Here is a 20,954-nt window from a genome sequence, read left to right as displayed (position 1 = left end):
CAAATGACAGATGGCTAGAAGTTCCTCTTAATCATCTCCGTTCTCTTAACACTCCCTGTGACAACCTGTGTCATCCTGGGGTTTTCAGTGACTTTGGCTATAACAGATCTTCTGCTATTAGACTCACCTGATAATTATTTCAATGTAATTTCTAGTTATCTACTTCCACACAGAAATTAAATGGACTTCTACTTGTCATGGTCATCTTAAAACACCGATTCCCTGAATAATGGCACTACACCCTACATTTATAGAGCTTTCTGTTTACAAAACACTTTCGTGTATGCCATTCTGATAGTAATCCTTTGAGGAAGTGCAGACATGACTTATCAAATCTATTTAATAGATGAAGAAATTGAGTCTCACATGAGTTAAATGGCTTGCCCAAGGTCTTAGAGCGAGACGTAGCAGAATCAGAGCTCCGCACACTCATGTTCACAGCATTGTTCACAATAGCTAGAACATGGAGGCAACCCAACTGTCCACCAACAGATGAATGGATAAGCAAAAGGTGGTATATACACACAATAGAGTATTATTCAGCCTGAAAATTCTGACACATGTTATAACATGGGTGAATCTTGAGGACATTATGCTAAGTAAAATTAGCCAGTTACAAAAAGACAACGACTGTATGATTCCACTTATATAAGGTACTTATAGTGGTCAAATCATAGAAACAGAAAGTAGAATGGTGGTTGCCGGGGGCTTGGGGGTGTGGGGAACAGGAGTTATTGTTTAATGGGTATAGAGTTTCATTAATGGGAAGATGAAGTGTCATTCACCTGCAATGGGAAGTTTCACTCATGGGAAGATGAAGAGTTCTGGCAATGGATGGTAGGGATCGCTGCACAAAAAAGTGAATGTACTTAATACCACTGAACTGTACACCTAAAATGGCTAAGAGGATAAATTTTATGTTATGTGTAGTATTTTACAATAAAAAAAATTGGGAAAAGATATTATGTTGCTACTCTTCCCTCCCCCATGCTGTCAGGCCTAGCATATTTTGGGTCATCTTTGGGTTCTCATCTAGCACTAAGATGGTGTCTTTACTCCATATTTTATTGGTTATTATGATAGAATGAGGGGAGTCTAGAAGAGACAGACAAGCTACCTGGTGTTATAGATTCTATTTTTGGCCTTTACCATTTCTGATTATGGCTTGAGACTATCGGCACATTCAGCTACTAGTAAAATGTCAACTTTGGATGGACAAATATGAAACAAAGAAAATCTGAGTCAATCAGTACATTAGACCCAATTAGGGACTACTACTTGAGCACAAAGAAAAGTGAAAATATTGCTCATTTTTATCTCACGAACTGTTTTAAGGGAGGAGAATAAAATTAGGTGAGCTACTTACCCAGCATCAGAACTGTTCCCACAGAGTAAAGGTTCTAGCATGCCAGGAACCGTGTAAAAATTTGCTAGAAAAGTTTGAAGAGGCAGGAAATGAATAAGGCAGATTTAAGTGAATCAGAGAATAAGGTTACACTGTTCCTAACTAGTCCCAGCAGAAACAGTTATTGATTTTAGCTCATATAAATCTTTTCTGACATCAGTGAAATCTGATAAGAATTCTTTCCCATTATTTTCCTATATATTTAAAAATTAAAAGTGCTACTATAAAGCCCTTAGTGCAACATTCTTTTCACAGACACCTGACTTCCACTCGTACTTCAAATGTAAATGCTAAGTTCTGGTACTTGAATCAAAGGGATCTCAAAGAGACTTTTCTGAGTTCTTTACCGCTTTATACAACTTGATACTTCTATCCTTATAACTGCTCTTTACCAAAGATAAACTAGAAATCCTCAGTGATCACTAGTTCCCATGTCCTATATTAAATTAGAAGGCATGTTTCCCTTTCCTGTATGTGTCCCTGAAATCCCCTTTGCAATATTTTCTTATGGCTACTTAACTGCCTTTATTTCCTTAAGAGGGACTAACAGTGACATTGCTAACTTTTCCCCATTCTTTTACAGAAGTACTACTACACCAAACGTTCCTTAGTGTAAGACCCGAGTGTGCTGCTTCCTGAAATGAAATTATTAAAACTTGTTAACAGTAATAGGATCAAATGGTGCCTTAAAGATTACCTGACTCCCGAGCCCAGATCGATTACTAAAGTCTTGCAGTATTAAAAAAGCTTACTGGGTATATTCTGGACCAAATGTTTGAATATCTCAGGTAACCCAGCTAGGGAAAAAAGGATTTTTATCAAGCAACTAAACCTGATTTTCAAAGCAAAGGTTTAGGGGTGCATGTGACAAAGCTACAAAGGTTCATGTGTGGTTTTAAAGGAAGAGAAGAGAGAGAAGGAGAAATGGCTAATGTTTAGAGCTTCTGAACGCAATCCTACCTCGAGGAAAGGGAATAACTTCACAAGGCTACTCCCAGTAGCACTGGCATTCCTTTCTGGCCCCAACTACTTTTTAAAGCCCAGTGGTGGCTTCTGACCATGTAAACTACAGACAGATTGTTCTTTCTCTTCCTGCAGAGAAGGGGCTACCTACTTTTATTGTTGATATACTCTTCCCAGTCAAAGCCTTTGGTGCCATTTTCCAGGTAGCTATCATTGAAGTTTATGGGCCACACAACACACTTGTTTCGCAGGTTGCCCATGAACAGCTGCAGTCCGATCAAGGCAAACACACTCAGGCAGAACACTGTCAGAATCATGACATCTGACAGCTTCTTCACAGACTGAATTAGGGCCCCCACAATGGTCTTCAGGCCTGAGGAGACAGAAGCCCGAGAATCAGAGTCACCCCACAGCCCTCCCCGCCTCCCCCGGCCCCCCCTTGGCTGCTAGCTTCCACTGCCCCCCACAGCAACCCTTGAAACACGGCCACGTTAGCTTTTAGACCATGAGAATAACAATGGGTCAGCAATATTATCAATTTTTCCAGAAGTATCCATTTTTAAGTCAATAATTATTAAAAGGGGAAAAAGAAAGTTCCTTCTCCAACATGTGGCTCATTTGTCCCTGGAAAAACTTGCCTGTGTCTAACTGCTGCTCAGCTCCTAAATGAGTCAAGCTCTTCTTGCTTGCCCCAGGGCCGTCATGTGTGCTACTCCCTCCGCCTGGAGTGCTTCCTTCCATTCCCCTGTCCTTCTCGTCTCACTCCTACTCATCCTTCCAGTCTCAGCTTAAATATCAATTCCCCCAGAAAGCCTTTCCTGACTTTACAACTCTTCTCCCTCCCCATTATTATTAGTATTTTAATAGCACCTTATATTTTCCTCTGTAGCATTTATCATGGTTGTAATTAATTATTTATGTCTGTCTTATTCATAGCTGCGTCTATACTTGCTAGCCCACAGCAGTAAATATTAGCTGAATAAACAAATGGAAAAATCAGGAATTAAAGAGGCTTCCAGGTTGGAAAGAGAACTACTGGAAATTTAAAAGCCAATAATAAGTGAGAAGGTACAATAGTATTTTCCCAAGATCTCTGGAAATGCCAATGCACTGAAAGATTATTATCCATTGAGTATTTATGGTTTGTCTTTTCATTTAAACATACACCTTCTCTGTATCATGCATATGCCCTGTTCTCTACAACTGACCTTTTTTCTATCCTAGATTTAAAAACAAACCGAAAAAAACCCATATAACGTACTTGAATTTGAGGTCTAAACGCAAGCCACGGGTTCAAATTTGGACCTGTAGGCAGATTTTTTTTAACTGCACAGGGAAAGATGAGTGATAGGAGACACAGAAAAATATGGTTATGGGTTCATGATGTGTGGGTCAAAACTGAGCCTACATGGCTCTCCTGGGCATGCCCAGACACCAGGCTATCCAGAGAACATGGCTAACAAAGTGCTGAGCACGGACAGGAGGCAGACACACAGCCTTAACACACAGGCCTCAAGAGGGATCTCATCGCTGATCTGCTTCTGAAGGCGAGAATATTGGACAGAAATTCAAGGAAAATCCCAACCCTGGCTCTGAAGTGTGAGGCTGGGTAGATAATGACTAATCTTAACCAGGTGATACCACTTACTTTATGACCTGAGCAATACACTTAACCTCTTGGAATATCAGCTTTCTCATCATTAAAATGGGGATAATTATAGCTGACTATCATGGGCTGTTGTGAGGATTCAGCGTGATTCATATAAACACTTAACACAGCACCTGGTACATAGTAAAGGACTCAAATGTTATCTGTTTTTGTCTGATCCTCAGTTTACTCATCTATAAAAAGGTATTTACAATGCCAGCTTCATGGGGTTGTTGTGAGGTTTAAAATTAAGATAATGACTACAAAATATCATTTACAGCACCTGGCGCTTAACACTTGTTTGCTATCACTATTATACATACACTATTATACATACTCAAAGAGGTCTGATTGGGATAGTGACACTGCATGGCTGACCTCGGTATGATGGTGATCTAATGGGAAATACGGACATGACTCTTCTTTTGCCATATTTGGCAAGCAACCCCCCAGAATTTTCAAAGTTGAGTCCCACAGAAGTTTCTATCTGAGTCCAATAGTGGTAATGGATGCTGTGCCTGGTATAAAGCCGGCACTTCATATATTTTTATTGAAAGAGTAAATGAATGAGAAAGTTTCTTTCCTCTCACAGATATCCTGAAAGGAATCGAAGAGAAGTCAAAGAAAAGAACCAAGAGTTAGACTGCAGAGGTGCAAAGTGCGCAGGGCCCTGTGCTTTCTTATAGAGCGGGCCTTCCATGGGGACTGTGGCCACCAGAAAGGTTAGGAAGAACTCGCCTGGGCTCTAGGACACAACGCATCTTTAATCCGATCCCTCTTCTCCTACCAGGGCTGTGCAAAAAGAGCACCAGAGAGGGAATCAGAAAGCAGAAATTCTGGTCCTGCCTCAGTCACTATTTATGACCCACTGTGTGTTTTGGAAAAAATTTAAAGTCACCTTGCAGTCTCATTTTCTTATACATAGAATGTAGATACACACAGGAATACATGCAGTGAGTAATGGAGAAGCTAAAGAATCTTCTCTAGAAGTCTTTTAAAATAGGGCAGAATAATTTATTTGTTTGCAATTAAAGTAGTCGAAATGTCAATCTTTTATTCCTAAGGCCCTGGAAAATTGGATGACAATCACAGAGCGAGATAAACAGGTATTGGTGGCATAAAAATAGAAGGCAGCCATAAAGAAGTAAAAATTGTTCCAGTGTTATGGAACTTACTGCCACAAGTTTCTGAGGAAAACTCCTTCATTATAGTTGGCTGGGTTGGGGCAGGTCTATGTTAGGTAAATAATACAATTCTAGGCCCCTAAAATTCGTTTGTTTTCAGAGTCAAAGGGTGATTTTGAAAACAGAATACTTGGATAGGTCACTGTCGTGCAGGGCGGCCTGCGGAGTCTGCGGGGTCTCTGGTCCCACTCCCCACATAAGAACGCAGGACATGGTGAGGCCAAAAAGGAACACCCACGGAGCCATAAGTAGGGGAGTCATATCTCTATACTCTCGCTGGCGGCTGGGTTGGAGAAATAGGAACCAGGAGCCACACAATTCTCAACCCTCCCTGCGCCGCTTGCAGGCTCAGCCACCATCTTCTTGCTAGCCCCCATTTTCTGCTAGCCTAGCCACGGCAGTTATATTCATGGCTAATGGCTCACTGGTTACAGCTGACGGCCAACTAGCCACAGCTGATGGCCATTTGATCACAGTCGATGGCCATTTACTACCTGAGCCAGCACCTTTCTATGTGAGGCCGAGCCTGGAAACTGCTTTTTGGGGCTCTGTCCCCACAGTCACTGAAGAATGGCTGTAAAGTTTCTTTTCCTGGACTTCTTTATGAAGAGCTTATTATATAGCCATTTCTCCTGAATGGCTCAGACAATCACCTGTCTGAACACTGGATGATCATTCAAGGCCTTTTCTATTTCTACTTTAAATGGATTGAAAAATTAGCTGGAAACTGCTATTTGTTACCTTGTATACTCGTAAAAAGAGTATAATAATACAAAATAGTCAAACCAATGTATCTGTGATATAAATAAATAAATAATTTGGGAAAAAATACCCCCTATAATTGTAGCATGAGTCTAATCTGATTTGCCTGGCCTGGGAAATCTCTGGACACTTCCAAGCCCATGTTAAAGAAATTCCCAGCCAGGAGCTCAAACTACCCCTGGCTCCTTAAGGGCAAGCTCCCAGCAGACTTGTTTGTAGGAAGTGACCTTCTAGTAGCAGGTTATAGAGGGCAAGGTAGACATCTGCCTTAAAACCAGATCCTTTCCTTCAGGAATTTAGAACAGGACGAGACAGTCCAGCAGTCTTTTCATGTGGTGGGAATGATAATATATAAATTTGGGAGCTAAGTGGTAGCTATATTCTGTCATTATATCAGGATATATCTGAGAAGTAAAGGTGTTTAGTATGCTAAGAGGTAGAAAAAGGAAATAAACACACGGAGAGAAGAAAAGGAAAGACAAAGTACTTGCTGGTATCTGGGGCTTTCTGGCTCTACATTCTGGTTTCACTGGCTTCCAGAAGCCCCAAACATTCTAGCCCTTAGATTCCTTGAAGTACTCCTGTGTCTTTTCACTTGTAACCAGAGATGTTCTGCTAATACACCCACCATAATGGAACCTCTCACTCCCCTGAGGATAGATCTGAACTCACAATTAGCTGGTTAAACATCTCTTCTCCATAAACCAGATGTCATTTCTCAAGAAATCTGTAAACATGGGTCCAGAAAGCTAAAAAAATAAAAAAAATCTTCAAGTGTTTTGCTTGAAGTCTAAGGCTTAGATCAACTCCTTGGAGAGAGTTCTTTTAGCTTTCAAGAAGTTTAAAGTAGAAACTTAGGTTGCAAATTGTATTCAGCTGTTCATACTTCGGAGGGGCTCAGCAGAACAAATCTTAATTAAGCAAGAATAATCACTAACTAACATTAACTGCGGCTATCTAAAACGTTTACTCTCCAAGATTCTCATTCAGATTACCAGGAGAAAATTAGAGAAAGGCACAGGAAGAAGAAAGGTGGCACTCAATTACACAGCAATATTAAATATAAGTGGTCACTGGAAGAGACACTGCCCTCAGCCAAGACTCCTCTTCCTTCCATTACAGTTGATAATTGCGAATGGCCATGTCGGCAGACATCAATGCCAATTTCTGGAGAGATGCCATCAATGCATTTTTTAAACTCAAGTCTTGCCAGAAGGGGCTGCCATGTGCTAGTAAATGCAGCCAAGCAAAAAGTGCTCACTGCGACGACCAGCACAGGTCAATAAAGGCCAGAAGTTGCTGGTAGAACGCCTGACCTGGCATGTGCAAGAATGGAGAAGGCCCCGGTCCTGGCTGTGTGGAGAAGCTGTCTTGCTTCTTCTATTGGCTCCGAGCATCACATCCCAGAACAAGCAAGATACTGACTGAAAACCGAGTATCCAAAACACAGCAGAATGCTCCTTCAAACGACTCCTACACAACAGAGTGTGCAACGGAAGCCACGTGGGGGCAAATCAGACAGCGAGAACTCTTGGAAAAGGCTAACATGAGCTGGCAGTGGGATGTGTCTGAGCACAGCCGTTAATATACTTACTATCGATCAAGGAAAGACAGCGGGACCCAAGGTACAGAAAGGTTAGCTGCCAGAGAGGAAGTCAGACGTTTAAGGAATTTGGGGAAGCAGGTGAAGCCACTGCAATCCCTTGGACCAATAAACGAACAGACCTTATTATGTGCTTAGTCCAGAGAAATCAGCCATGCATACTGGGATCAAAATTTTCCATGATTGTGATGCCACATTATAAATTTATATTTCCTAGTTTGTGGCTCAGGTTGAGAAATCTAACTGGTCTGAAGCAACGTGACTAATTCTGCTACAGAACTCACATTGGAACAGGCCTCAACAACAGTAACAATCAGTGCTCACCCCAAGGGAAAGAACAGTTCCCCAATTCCCAGGCTGGCTTAGTCCAGGCAAGAGCTAGGGGTAAAGTCATGCCAGGTCAACTTTCCTGCTGCAGATTCAATCCTCACAGTGATAGTTCTGGAAGGTTCTTTACATCAAGAGTAATTTGGGAGAGGTTTGGGGGGCAAAGATTTATTTCCTCAAGGCCAGATGCATATCACAAAGTCTGACCAAAACTAAAGCTGCGCTCAAAGGTGGGTCCTGCGGGGTGCTGTGAGTCTTAGGTATTCTTCCCCTTATGGCCACTATGTTAAAGCTTTAGTTACCTTTTCTGAGAAAGCAATGTGGACAAAGGAGAAATACAAAAGCAACTGAATTAATAACTAGAATATTTTAAAAGAAACAACAAACCTGAATATAGCCTTGAAACAATCTCTCTTCACTAGGTAGCAGAAATTGCCATATTCATAACGTATACATTTAAAGAAAATGCTCTCTTTGCAAATACGGGGGGTGGGAAGGAGAAGGGCCTATCATTTCCCTGCTCCTTATCTGATCCCACAGGTAAATAAAGTAACAGAAATGAAAGCAGAGAAATGAAAAATTTGAAAAACGAAAGCCAGAAAGAAAAAAATCCAAGAGAAAAATAGTAAAGAAATCATAACTCTAAAGGGAACACAATGCTGTCGAATCAATGCTGACGAACAGAGAAGAAACAATGCTTCTGAGGAGCCATTCAAATGCTGACGGAAATGAAAGGGAACTGGCAAGTGAGGCCCTCCCGACTGGTTTTATTTACACCATTAAGTGCTACACTCTAAGAAAAACCTGAGGCACCTGCTTTGAGATTTCTATCACCTTATCTCTGGGCATGTTAGGCCTGTGGCTCATGGTCAAAGCATGCAGACTATGGAACTTCTGACAAAGTCACTTAGAAGTTCATTTTTGTATCCAGGTCCTAGATAAATGCAAAGTGAAAGCTACGTTTTAAGACACGTGATTCTATACAGACTACTCCAATGTCAAGTTGAATCTGGACACTTCCAGACCAAAGAAAATTTAAAAAGAGTCTCCTCCTGTAAGTTTTAGCACAGACTTTGCACGCACTGTTCTCTAAGTCAAGCCCTCTGAAGCAAACGGGAAACCGTGAATGATACATATCCAGGTACAAAAGGTGAGAATGTGGTTTTGGTCTTTCCTAAGCTACACAAGAAGGCTCTAAATGAAAGCTTCTCTTACACCAAAGGCTGGAGCTAACTGATACTCTGTACTCTCCAATCTCCTGGGTGTCCTGGCGACCCTGACACACGCAGATACCTACCAAAGATGCTAAGAGAGAGGACAGCGCCAGCCCAGGTGAGCTGGCTGAGTGCGTCACGAAAGGGAAAACTCCGAAAGGGAGCCGAGACTTGGAGACCCTTGTGAGATCTTGCAGACCCTATGTTGGTTTTGTGGTTGCTCTCACTTCTGTTTGTGGCAACTTTGGCAAAAACCGATAACCAAAGTGGGAATAGGAGAAGGCAAAGAGAGCAATTGCACTGAAGTGATCCGTGAAAAAATATGTATGCAAAGTAACAGGTTTTTACTAAGAGGGAACTATATCTCAGCCGCTACGACAGTGCAGTCAAAATGACTTAGATTTCCAGTCAAGACATGGCCCAGATCTATGGACTCATGCACGGGTACTCCCACCTTAGAAGGAGACCTAGGTAACAGGCAGGTAGGACCAGGACAACAGCCCTCTAAGGGAGAAAGCCCGACAGATAAGTTGAGAATTTTACGTGGGATGACAGAAGTCTCTCATGAGGGAGACGTCATTTACCACATAGCAAGTACTCTGGGGTTTTCTTACTAACCCCAGGTAGAATGGGGAGCAAAAGAACTTGGGATTAAAAGTCACACTTTAATTCAAGTCTCATTCTACCATTCACTGATAGTGATCTATGATTGGCTTTATTATCCCCTGCAAACTTACTTTCCGTTAACCTCCTGAACTTACTTTCAGTTAACCTCCTGAAGCCAGCTTATTTGCGGTGCTTCTAGAAACAGGAATCCAGGAATCTACTTCCAATTGTGAAGCTGATGTTTAAATCTTGATACAAATCCTTTCTTTGGGCTTAGGTTTCTTCTTTATAACAATAACTGCCACTAGTACAATAATTTATGGAGCACTACTATGGGCGAGGAACTGTGTTTATTTATTTATATATACGGTACTGGAGTATTAAGGATGACTAATGTGACATCAGTCGAGAGCTAGTCGCAGCGATGATGTGGTCAGAAGTGAACCATACAGCACAGAGACAGAAGCCGAGAGCCAGACCAGGCATAGCATCTGCTGCCCTAGTTAGTGAACAGAACACAGCTTTCCAATTTAATTCTGGAAGAGAAGTTTTGAGATCACAAGAACATAAAGAGACAGATGCCTGGCGGAGTACGTTGGGGGAAGTGAGCCGAAAACACGGGATCATATTTAAGAGGCCAGAGGAGGAAAGAGACCAAAGGAAAAATAAAAGTAAAGGGATGGTGCGCCAGATGCTTAAAAAAAGAAGACAAGGCCTGCTTAAGGATTAGGCCGCCTTTACTGGGCTGTGTGAGGCTGCCTGGAGAGTGAGCCAGGCTTTCTGTCACACGACTTAAAGTGGCTAGGAACTAAACCTGGATAAGTCACGGTTGTCGTTTTTTGCCAAGGAGGATATACTCCAACTGACACCCAGCGTCTGGTTGATAAGGAGCAAGCCACCATTGCTAAAAATAAAGGAATTCATTTTTAGTAGGGCTCAATTACTGGCCCACTTTAGGGCCCAAATTTGTAAATGGAGAAACTGAGGTCTACCTTCCTTGGGGTTCTCGGTAAGTCTGTCCTCTCTAGGATTCAACCTTTGTGCTTCCCTCTGCTACCTGATATTTAGATAATGTTGAAAGGGGAAAAGGGGAAGATTTCTGAGTCAGCCACAAGGGGAAGAGCCCCAGGACGCCAGGAACAGGACGCCTCTGTTCTTCAGGTCCCTGCTTCTACGAGTCTGCAGTGGGAAGTCTGCTCTCTTCCCGGAAAACCCCTGAACACAACCAAAGTCCAATCAGCAACAACACAGTCTTGACTTCTGTCATGGTACTGCCAGTACATACGAGGCTCATAAGACTAATGGAAATATCTTTCCTATCAGACACGAAGACTGGTCTTTAAAACGATAGTTTAGTATTATCCGGTAGCGAGGATTTAAACTAAATCAAGGGATCTTAACCTGGGGTCCACAGATGGGCTTCAGGGGGGTCTGTGAACTTTCATCCAATTCTCAAAAGGATCCGAAACCTTCAAAAGAACTACTGGGCTAGGTCAATCAGGACCAAAAAGAAACAGGCAAACATTTTAAAGAGACAGTCAATCAACTCCCTTTCAACTACCCATTGATGCCTTTTTTTCCCTCAAATTTCTGTACTTTTTGTTTGCCCATACCTTTAGACGAATTTTATCTTACCTTTGATTTTTTTTTTTAACAGCACCTGCATAAGCTTTCATTGTAATTTCTGTTTGAGAATGGTGTCTGAATATATTATAGTAGATGTCTACTGGTTCTTATTCAGTAAAACAGACAGCAATAGAATGTGCTACAGTGATTATTAAAGTTCAGTTTACTAACTCCAAGGCTCTTACATTTTTCTATAATACTGGACTAGTTAACTGGGTAGGTCTCTTCTGTGATTAAGTAATTCTTCCATTAACATGGTAACAAGAAAAACACAATTCTTCAAGTAACATCCCATCAGCAAACCATGCTATAGGAGGCCAAGAAACCACAAGCAATGGAATGATGGTGAATGTTAAAATTACTGTAATTCCATGAGGCCAGGAAGCAAATGATTTATATTCAAAGAGAAAGCCAGCTCTCCGACAATTTTTTCAGATATTGTAAGATCCAAGAGAGTCTTAAGCACGTGCTTTTCCAAATGCATGGATGAAATGGGGGCTGCATGCCTGGCAAGCGCTGTCAGAGAAAGTGCCTAAGGACCGAAGGGCCATTCCAGACAACATCTCCCCATGAAAACATGCGGAAGGCAAGGCCATGGCAACCGGGCTGACACCGATTTAGAATGGAGTGACAAAATGAATGGAGGGGAGAAAGGAGATGAGGCTTTAAATGTTCTCACCTGGAATTACAGAGATAGTTTTCAAAGCTCGGAGAACCCTGAATGTTCTCAGCGCTGAGACATTGCCCAGGTCCACAAACTCTGTCACATATCTGTAGTAAGGGAGGTCACACACAGACACAAATGACAAACACAGACACAAACCAAACACCAAAGGGGGGAAAAAAAGCCACAACAAAACAAAAAGTACAATACGTCACATCAGGGCCCTAACCCAACACCTAACACCAACCCCGGGCCATCTTACCTGGGATTACCGAAATAGTTTTCAAAGCCCTCAGTACCCTGAAAGTGCGTAGAGCTGAAACATTGCCTAGGTTTACAAACTCTGTTATATACCTGCAGAATCAAACCAAAGTTAACTTGTAATGGTACCACTGGGCGAGGGTTTGCGAATGGGGGGGAAGAAAGGGTCTTATATACAAGCTATGATTTCATTTTTTTTCGTTGAAAAAGAAAAGTTTCAAAATATAAACATTTAAGAACACATTTTTTTTTTTTTCATTTGGGCAAAGAGAATTCAAAAATATGTTTGAAAGAAATGATACAACCAGGAGATTCCCGGGGCTTATTCTCTTAACCAGCACCGTGGTGTGCAGCGACCAATCGTAACGGCTACTCACTGTTTTTAATAAAAAGGAAGCCCAGGAGGTATCAAAGGCTTATGCCCCCAAGTTTTGTGAACAATTTCTTATGAAAAGGAGACAAATTTCTGCAGCAGGAGTCCCATAAAAACAAATCTCTATTAAAATAACTCCTTAGTTGACAATGGCAAAAATGCCTAAATGTCTGTATATACTCGTATGATTTATCCAAAAGTTGTATGCATATCTTTGCAGTCACGACTAAAGGTGAAGTTTTAGTCTGTGACATGCAAAAGTAGGGCTCAGGAAAATTCAGATCATGAGATCAGAGCAAATACTGTGCTAAGTGCCCATTTTATCACCAGCTCTGTACCAAGCAAGGACACTTAAATTTTAAATGAACACCAATGTGTACTCATAATGCTGGAAACCTAGAAATTGCTTTAATATAACACAAAGTCAAAGTTCTAGTTTCAGATAGTCAATGCATATCATTCATTCATACTCGCCTGTTGAAATACATCTTTCTATCTGATGCTCAGACCCATACATGCAGAAATGCACTCAATCTCTTGCACATCTGCATGTACACACCCAAACTCACACACAGTCTATAAAACACCCTATCCCCTACCACACCACAAAGTGCTTTACCAACCTGGAAATAAAAACAATAAAGTCTGCTATAACTCTTCTATTATCAGCTAAGTTTCCCAGAGATACATTTTCATTGTTAAAACAACAGAAATTACGAAGAACAGTTTGCATACCAATGTGGAGTTCTACTGTTGTCTAGCAATAGTTTCAAGTTCTGATCAGTAATTCAAGAAGTGACCAGTTTGAATACCTGGGCTCATGTTTTGATTCTAAAATGTGCTCTGAAGTCTGTAACATCTGGCCAGCCTCGTGAAATTACATGTGCTATAACATAGCCAGGAAACTGATTTTCAGTCTAAGGCTTACACCTAAAACATGTCAAGTCTTCACCGAGGCCTACTAGTGATAAGTGTGCAAATCCTGGTCAATGTTATAAGGGAGGGGAAAATACGAGAGAGTATCAGTGGGAAATCACTTCCTGTTTTCTCTCCCAGCTGTTAAGTCTCTGCGTACCTTCTCCCATATAAACATGTTGTTATTGCCTGAAGGAGAAGCCCTTGCAAGCAAGAATCATAGGCATTAGCCCATACGACCTTACATGGTTACCCATTAACTCTTCATGCAACTATACCCATAAACTCACACTTATACACAGTCATACAACCACAGCCAGGAGTAAAACCACCCACACGTAATCACACTCAGAACACCAATAAAGTAAGCAGAGAACTTACGCCATCATGATGACACTGAAATCTAACCAGTTCCATGGATCCCGTAGAAAGGTAAAGCCATCTATGCAGAAACCTCTTGCGATGATTTTCACTAGTGATTCAAATGTATAAATCCCTGTGAACGTGTACCTGTCAAAGAAATGGATAGCTTGAGGCAATTTCTGAACAGACAGAAAACTTTAAATGAATCTTTTAAGATAACACTTGCCAGAGACAAAACAGAAAGTGCATAGCCAATGCAGCAAAATGGAAGTAAAGAAGAGAAAGGGACACTTTGAATGAAACTTAGTGAAATGTACAAACCAAGAACTTTGGACTGTTGTATTGGGTCCTGACGGGTACTGCGAAGAAATAACTCTGTATCGCCATCAACTACGTGGTCATTTCAAACCAGCTGAGATGGCTCCAGAGCTATTTATAACTTCAGACAAGTCAAAATGAAGGGAAAAGTAAAATTGGAGTAGAAGACAAGACCATCAGGAACTGACGGTACAATATGGTGACCGAGGAGCAAGTGAAAAGCACCAGCTAGCACAGAAAAGGGCAGAGGGGAAGGGTAGTCACTTCCAGAGTCTACTTTCTCGTTTTAGAGTTGACTACTCAAGATAGTTCCTAAATTCCACATGTATCCTCACCTCTCTGGGAAATAAAGAAGGGCAATAACTCATTTTTTCCTTGATGGATAAACTATGGCAAAGCAAGATTCAGTGACTAAAAATGAATAAAACAAGCAGGGAAAATTAATAAATGAGCTACTTACTCCACATTCTTCGACCAGTCAGGAGGGTTACTAAAAGTCATGAATACACAGTTGGTCAAAATAGTGCACATAATGATCATGCTAAATACTGTAGAGAAGAGTCAAGGGAGAATATACATACAAAATTTGACCTGTTTTTTTCCCTCAGAAAACAAACACATTTCACATCGAGTATCCTGAGCTCTAAATCAATAACGTGAAAGGAGGCAAAGCACAGAAGAGGAGCAGAAGGCCAGGTGATAACGAAAACCATGGTCACCACAGAATTCCACCGTGTATCCACAGCTGACCAGAGAATTGTGATGGACACAGCAGGAGGGCCTGTCTTTCAAAAGGGCTGTCATTATTCCACTCCTTTTAGATAAAACAGTCCCTTCTCTTACTACTTTTACCTCAAGTATGGGATAAGCCTCTAAATACTTTTGAGCATAGTAACCAAAAATCTACCAGTCTACCAGACTCCAAAGTCAGGTGAGAAAATAAATTAAATCTAACCTACATTATTCAGTACTCATTTTGTTAATTGTCTTACATAACTAGTTATTTGAAAATCTACATGTAATTAATAGTTTAATGGTTCAAGTTTTTCCCTAGTCCTCCAAAGGGCTGAATCGTTCTTGGGGGTCAGGGATGGGGGACAGGGCAACAAGCCAATGGGTGCTGAATTTATTCAATTTGGAAACACATCGTGGCATGTTGGGTAAGGACTTCAAAGACACCTGCACCACCATCTTCTGAAGACTCAGGTAATTCAGCTCTCATTCTGAAAGAACCCAGGGTTATTTATGGATAACAAACCATTTTGTGGCTATTTCAGTCCCATTCAGGATCTTTCTAGGCCCTTTCTGCTCTTGTCTACTGAGAAAAATTAAACTGCTTGAGGTCAGTATGAGTTACTCAAACTCAAACCGTCACTTTGACAAGCACAGGAGCCATATTTCACTTGTTGCTAACTTACTCTCTCTTCCTAATGGCATTCACCGTCTTCATTCTACTAGTGGAGTTTTACAAAGAAAAAGTACTTCTTACAGATGGATTTTTCTTCAGGGAACAATAACATGCTCTGGTTAGAAGAGAAAAAACACTCCATCTCCTGATCCAACAAAAACGGAAGAAGTCCACTGTGAATTATTTATTTCCTTCGAAACCTTTAGATTTCAGAACTAAAATGTTTCCCCAAAAATACGACCTAGCTGGACAATCAGCTCTAATGCGTCTTTTGGAGCAAAAATTAATATAGGACCCAGTCTTATTTGACTATAATATATAAATTTTTATATGAATTTTTGCATTTATGAATTCTTATATGAATTTTTTGCTCCAAAAGGCGCATTAGAGCTGATTGTCTGGTTAGGTCACATTTTCGGGGAAACACGGTATGTTGCTTGTAAACCACAGATTTCAGAACCAGGTTGATAAATTCTTAAGAGTTAATAAAATGTGATTAAAGCTTCGTAAACCAAGTTGCAACTGCTGGTTTCCTCATCCTACTTCGAGGATACAATACTCTTTGAAGCATGGGACCAAGTACTGCCAAATTAAATACCAACCATTAGAGTTTAAAGTCACTATGCAAAGTTGCTAAACCCATCACTTAATTTTTCATCTGTCATATGATCTCCTATATTAATAAGATGTGAAGTCAGACCACACAAATAAATTGGCATTTTCTGTTTAAGGGAAGTAAAAATACCAGAAAAGATTTGTATCAACCCTGCAATCTAAACCTAAACCTCTGTGTACCAAGGAGGCCCTTTAATCTAAGAAAACCATCTCAGATACTTTCTAAGCTCACTGCTCAAGAAATAAAAAATATTCAAGGCAGGTCTTTAAAGCATTTATTCAACTATTTGTAATTCAAGACGTAGCTTTCAAAATATTCTAATATTGGACTTTAATACATTAAAAAAAAACTGAATAATCTGCCTCAGGATGAAATTACTGAAGTCTGAGGACTTTAAAAAGTAAGACTTCGGTAAAAGGTTATCAATGTAATTTGTCCCTCTAAATGATACCAAAAAAATTCCAGACTCCCATGATATCATCCTAAGAAAAATGAATGTGCTGAAGCTCACAGCTCGGGATTTGGCAGAAGTTCATGCTTAAACCTGACTAGTGGGACAGTCAACTACACTATTGGTAAAATACTCAACATACAATTCAGTTGTCAAAATTCAGAAACACATAACAGTGACCAGGCAAATGCTGCACTCACTCCACATTTGCAGAAAAGGATATGAATGTATCAAAATTTTAATAGCTATTCTTCTTATCAGGTTAAAAGGACTTAAAATGTACAAGGCAGGCGTGGCACTAAATCTGAAGAGAGTTTTCCCTCTGTTTAATACTACAAAGGTCTGTGGAGAAAGAAAAAGAGAAATTATTAAAGCATGGGAATTAATCACCACACAAAACATTTTTCTAAGCAAGAAATAAATAAACTCAAATGTACTTATAATTTTTACTTCTCAATTTGGCCAGAATTGAGGCAAGAAACCTTACGGCAATGTATCTCTCTTTCCCTAAACTCCTTGCCCCCCAGCCCTGCCCCATATTATACCAAATGGCCGGCACTGTTTTAGCAGTTTTACAGAATAAGCTTATTTCTCTCAGAAGCAAGTCATTTGAACTAACCCTAAGTTATCCATGCCAGCTCTGGACAAGACACTAACGTTCATTAATTTAGGATTCATTTACTCAACAAATGTTTACTGAGTGCCTACTAGGTACAAGGCAATGCTCTAGGTGCTAGGGAAATATCAGTGAACAAGCCTAATCTAGTGTGGAAGTTTATTTTCCAAAGGGGAAAGTAGGCAATAAATAAAAAACATAATGAAAAAATTATGTAGAATGTGATATGTGCAATGGAAAAAGGAGAAAGTTCAGGGAAAGGGAGATCCAGATTACTGGGATAAGAGGGTGGGTGAATGGAGAGGTGACAGTTTTAAAGGCGGTGGTCAGGGTAAGCCTATGGAGAAGAGAGGTTGGAGCAAAGACTTGAAGGAAGTGAGAAGAGTTCTTCATTCCACCAGTATTTACCTGTCAAGTCTGCTCTAGCTGGCTTTTAAGAGCCTCCATTCTCAGCCTTGCCAAAACCATTCAGCCCTATTTCCCAGCATGAATCTTCCTGTCTTGCCAAACTAGTTCATGTTACAGTAATTCATAATTTTGGCTTTTGTTCATATTGCTCATCCTACCCAGAATACCTTTTCTTATCTCATGAATTCAATTCAGTTAAAATATTCCTTTTTTTTGAGAGATTTTTATGTTATTTTTCAAAGACTTTTATTAAAATATAGCTAACATGCAATATTATATTAGTTTCAGGTGTACTCAATTAAAATACTCTTGAGCATCTATTTTGTGCCAAGCCTTGTGCTAAGCTCCAGGAACACAAAATTGAATAAAATTGTACTTTTAGGAAAGACATAAGTGTGAACTTGTAATTATGATGCAGGGTAAATATAAAGTCCAATAACAAAAATATGCGTAATGTATGAGAAGCAGAAGGAGGAAGAGATTTTTTTTTTCTCCTTAGGTGAGGAATGAAGAGATGTTCACAAAGGAACATAACTAACATTTGGAAGAGGTTTAAAAAGATAAGCAGAGATTAAGAGATAGTAATTAGGCAGATAGAGGGGGAAGGAATGGCAAAGAAAGGGAATAGTACAGAAGGTACAAAGGCCCGGTAGCATATAACTATAAGTTGTTTTCAGGGAATTGACAAGTAATTTACTGTTGATGGAGGATAAAATAGAGAAGGAACAGCAGACTGTGAAGCTGAAGAGAGGATGCAGGAGCCTACTGGACTGTGAGTTCCTAAGGAGACAGGCCAGTGGCAAGTACATAGCCCTAGCATCTCACTGTGTGAGCGAAAGAGCAAATGGTCAAATGCTAGCCATTTTAAATAGTCTTTTTTTAAAAAAATTTAAAGTAATATGTGCTCATAATTAAACAAAAAAGAAGAGAAGACTAAAAGCTCCATCTCATTACTCAAAGATAACCGTTGCTACTTGTATATCTTTCGAGAATTTTTCTGTGTAAATATAAGCACATGGATATAGCCTTAGAAAGACTCTCCCTCTCTCTTTCAAATGGGATTGTACTATAAATACTCTTCTGCATCTAGCATTAAAAAAAAAAATGCACCCCTACAAAGAAAAGTCCAGGATCAGATGGCTTCACTGATGAATTCTACCAAATGTTTAAAGAAGAATTAATACCAACTTTTCATAAACTCTTCCAAAAAATAGAAGAGTACACTTCCCAACTCCTTCTGTAAGGAGAGTATTACCTTGATACAAAACCTACAGACCTCACAAGAAACAAAAACTATAGACTAATATCCCTTATGAATACTGACACAAAAAGCCTCAATAAAATACCAGCAAACTGAATCCAGCAACATATAAAAAGGATTATATACCACGATCAGGTGGGATTTATCCCAGAAATAAAAAGATGATTTAACATATGAAAATCAGTCAGTCACAACATTATTAGGTTGATGCAAAAGTAACTGCAGTTTTTGCAATTATTTTTAACCTTTTAAACCACAATTACTTTGGCACCAACCTAATAATAAAATAAAGGACAATAACCATATGATCATCTAAATAGATGCAGAAAAAGCGTTTGACAAAATCCAACACTCTTTCATAATAAAAACACTCAATAAAATAGAAATAGAAGGAAACTTCCTTAACCTAATAAAGGGCATCTTACGAAAAATCCACAGCTAACACCATACATAATAGTGAAAGACTGAAAGCTTTCTCCCTAAGATCAGGAACAAGGCAAGGATGTCCATTTTACCCAGATTCAACACTGTATTGGATGTTCTAGACAAATCAATTAAGCAAGTAAAACTATTTCTATTTGCAGATGAAATGATATTACATACAGAAAATCCTAAGGAATACACACACACAGAACTATTAGAGCTCATAAACAAGTTCAACAAGGTTTCAAGATACAAGATCAAGAAAAAAAGATCAGTTGTATTTCTATACACTAGCATAAACAATCCAAAAATGAAATTAAGAAAACTCCATTTATAATAGCATCCAAGAGAATAAAATACCTAGGAACAAATTTAACAAAAGAAGTTTAAGATGACACAGAAAACTATAAAACATCTTGAAAAGAAATTAAGACCTAAATAAACGGGAAGACATCTTTTGCTCATGGATTAGAAGACTTATTATTAAGATAACAATACTCCCTAAATTGATCTATAGATTCCATGAAATCTTTGTCAAAATTTCAACTGCCATTTTGACAGAAATTAACAAGCTGATCCTAAAATTCATATAGAAATGCAGGGAACCAGAATAGTCAAAACAATCATGAAAAATAAAACCAAAGTTGAGGACTCACACTTCCCCATTTCCAAGCTTATTATGAAGCTATAGCATTCAGAATGGTACTAGCATAAGGATAGCCACATAGATCAACAGAATAGAACTGAGGGTCCAGACATACACCCACATATCTACAGTCAATTGATTTTTGACAAGGATGGTAAGATAACTCACAGGGGGAAAGAACAGTCTCTTCAACAAATGGACAACTGGGGAACGACATGCAAAAGAATGAATTTGGACCTCTACTTCACACCCTATACAAAAATTAACTAAAATAGATCAAAGATCTAAATGTAAGAGCTAAAATTATAAAACTCCTAGCAGAAAACAGAGATATAAATGCTTACATCTTGGGATTAGACACGTGTCAGAGATGTGACACCTAAAGCACAAGCAAGCAAAGAAAAAGTAGATAAATTGGACTTCATCAAAATTCAAAACTTGTGCATTAAATGACACTATCAAGAAAGTGAAAAGACAACCCACAGAATGGGAGAAAATATTTGCAAATTATGTAGGGTGTAGCAGCCAGAATAGATAAAGAACTCTTATAATTCAATAGTAAAAAGACAAATAACCCAATTTAAAAACAGACAAAGAATGTGAATAGACATTTCTATGTAACAGATAACACAAACAGCCAATAAACACATGAAAAGGCGTTCAACATCATTAGTCATTAGAGAAATGCAAATAAAACCACAATGAGATACCATTTCACACCCACTAGGACGGTTCTAATTTTTTTTTTTTTTTTTTAAGGAGAGCACAGCTCCCAGTGGCCCATGCGGGGATCGAACCGGCAATCGTGGTGTTATTACAGCACCACGCTGTAACCAACTGAGCTAACCAACCACCCCTAATTTTTTTTAAATGGAAAATAACAAGTATTGTCA

The 20,954-nt window shown here is 39.6% G+C and overlaps 1 protein-coding gene across 3 annotated transcripts in view; it reads right to left on the bottom strand.

The window, feature by feature from the left end:
• SCN8A (sodium voltage-gated channel alpha subunit 8) overlaps positions 1-20,954 on the bottom strand; it is a 162,526-nt gene that overhangs the window by 78,068 nt on the left and 63,504 nt on the right. For 2 of the 3 annotated variants that reach the window (XM_033116667.1, XM_033116666.1), the window contains exons 3-8: positions 16,931-17,049; positions 14,693-14,782; positions 13,933-14,061; positions 12,018-12,109; positions 2,520-2,741; positions 1,367-1,430 (exon numbers count right to left, since the gene is read on the bottom strand). In XM_033116667.1, the coding sequence (XP_032972558.1) occupies positions 1,367-1,430; positions 2,520-2,741; positions 12,018-12,109; positions 13,933-14,061; positions 14,693-14,782; positions 16,931-17,049 (716 nt within the window). Of the gene's footprint in view, positions 1-1,366; positions 1,431-2,519; positions 2,742-12,017; positions 12,110-12,264; positions 12,357-13,932; positions 14,062-14,692; positions 14,783-16,930; positions 17,050-20,954 lie in introns of all 3 variants that reach the window. The other variant, XM_033116668.1, reaches the window with a different exon arrangement.

This window comes from Rhinolophus ferrumequinum, chromosome 10 (assembly GCF_004115265.2).
Source record: "Rhinolophus ferrumequinum isolate MPI-CBG mRhiFer1 chromosome 10, mRhiFer1_v1.p, whole genome shotgun sequence".
Lineage (NCBI taxonomy): Eukaryota > Metazoa > Chordata > Mammalia > Chiroptera > Rhinolophidae > Rhinolophus > Rhinolophus ferrumequinum.
This window is presented reverse-complemented; position numbering and strand designations above follow the sequence as displayed.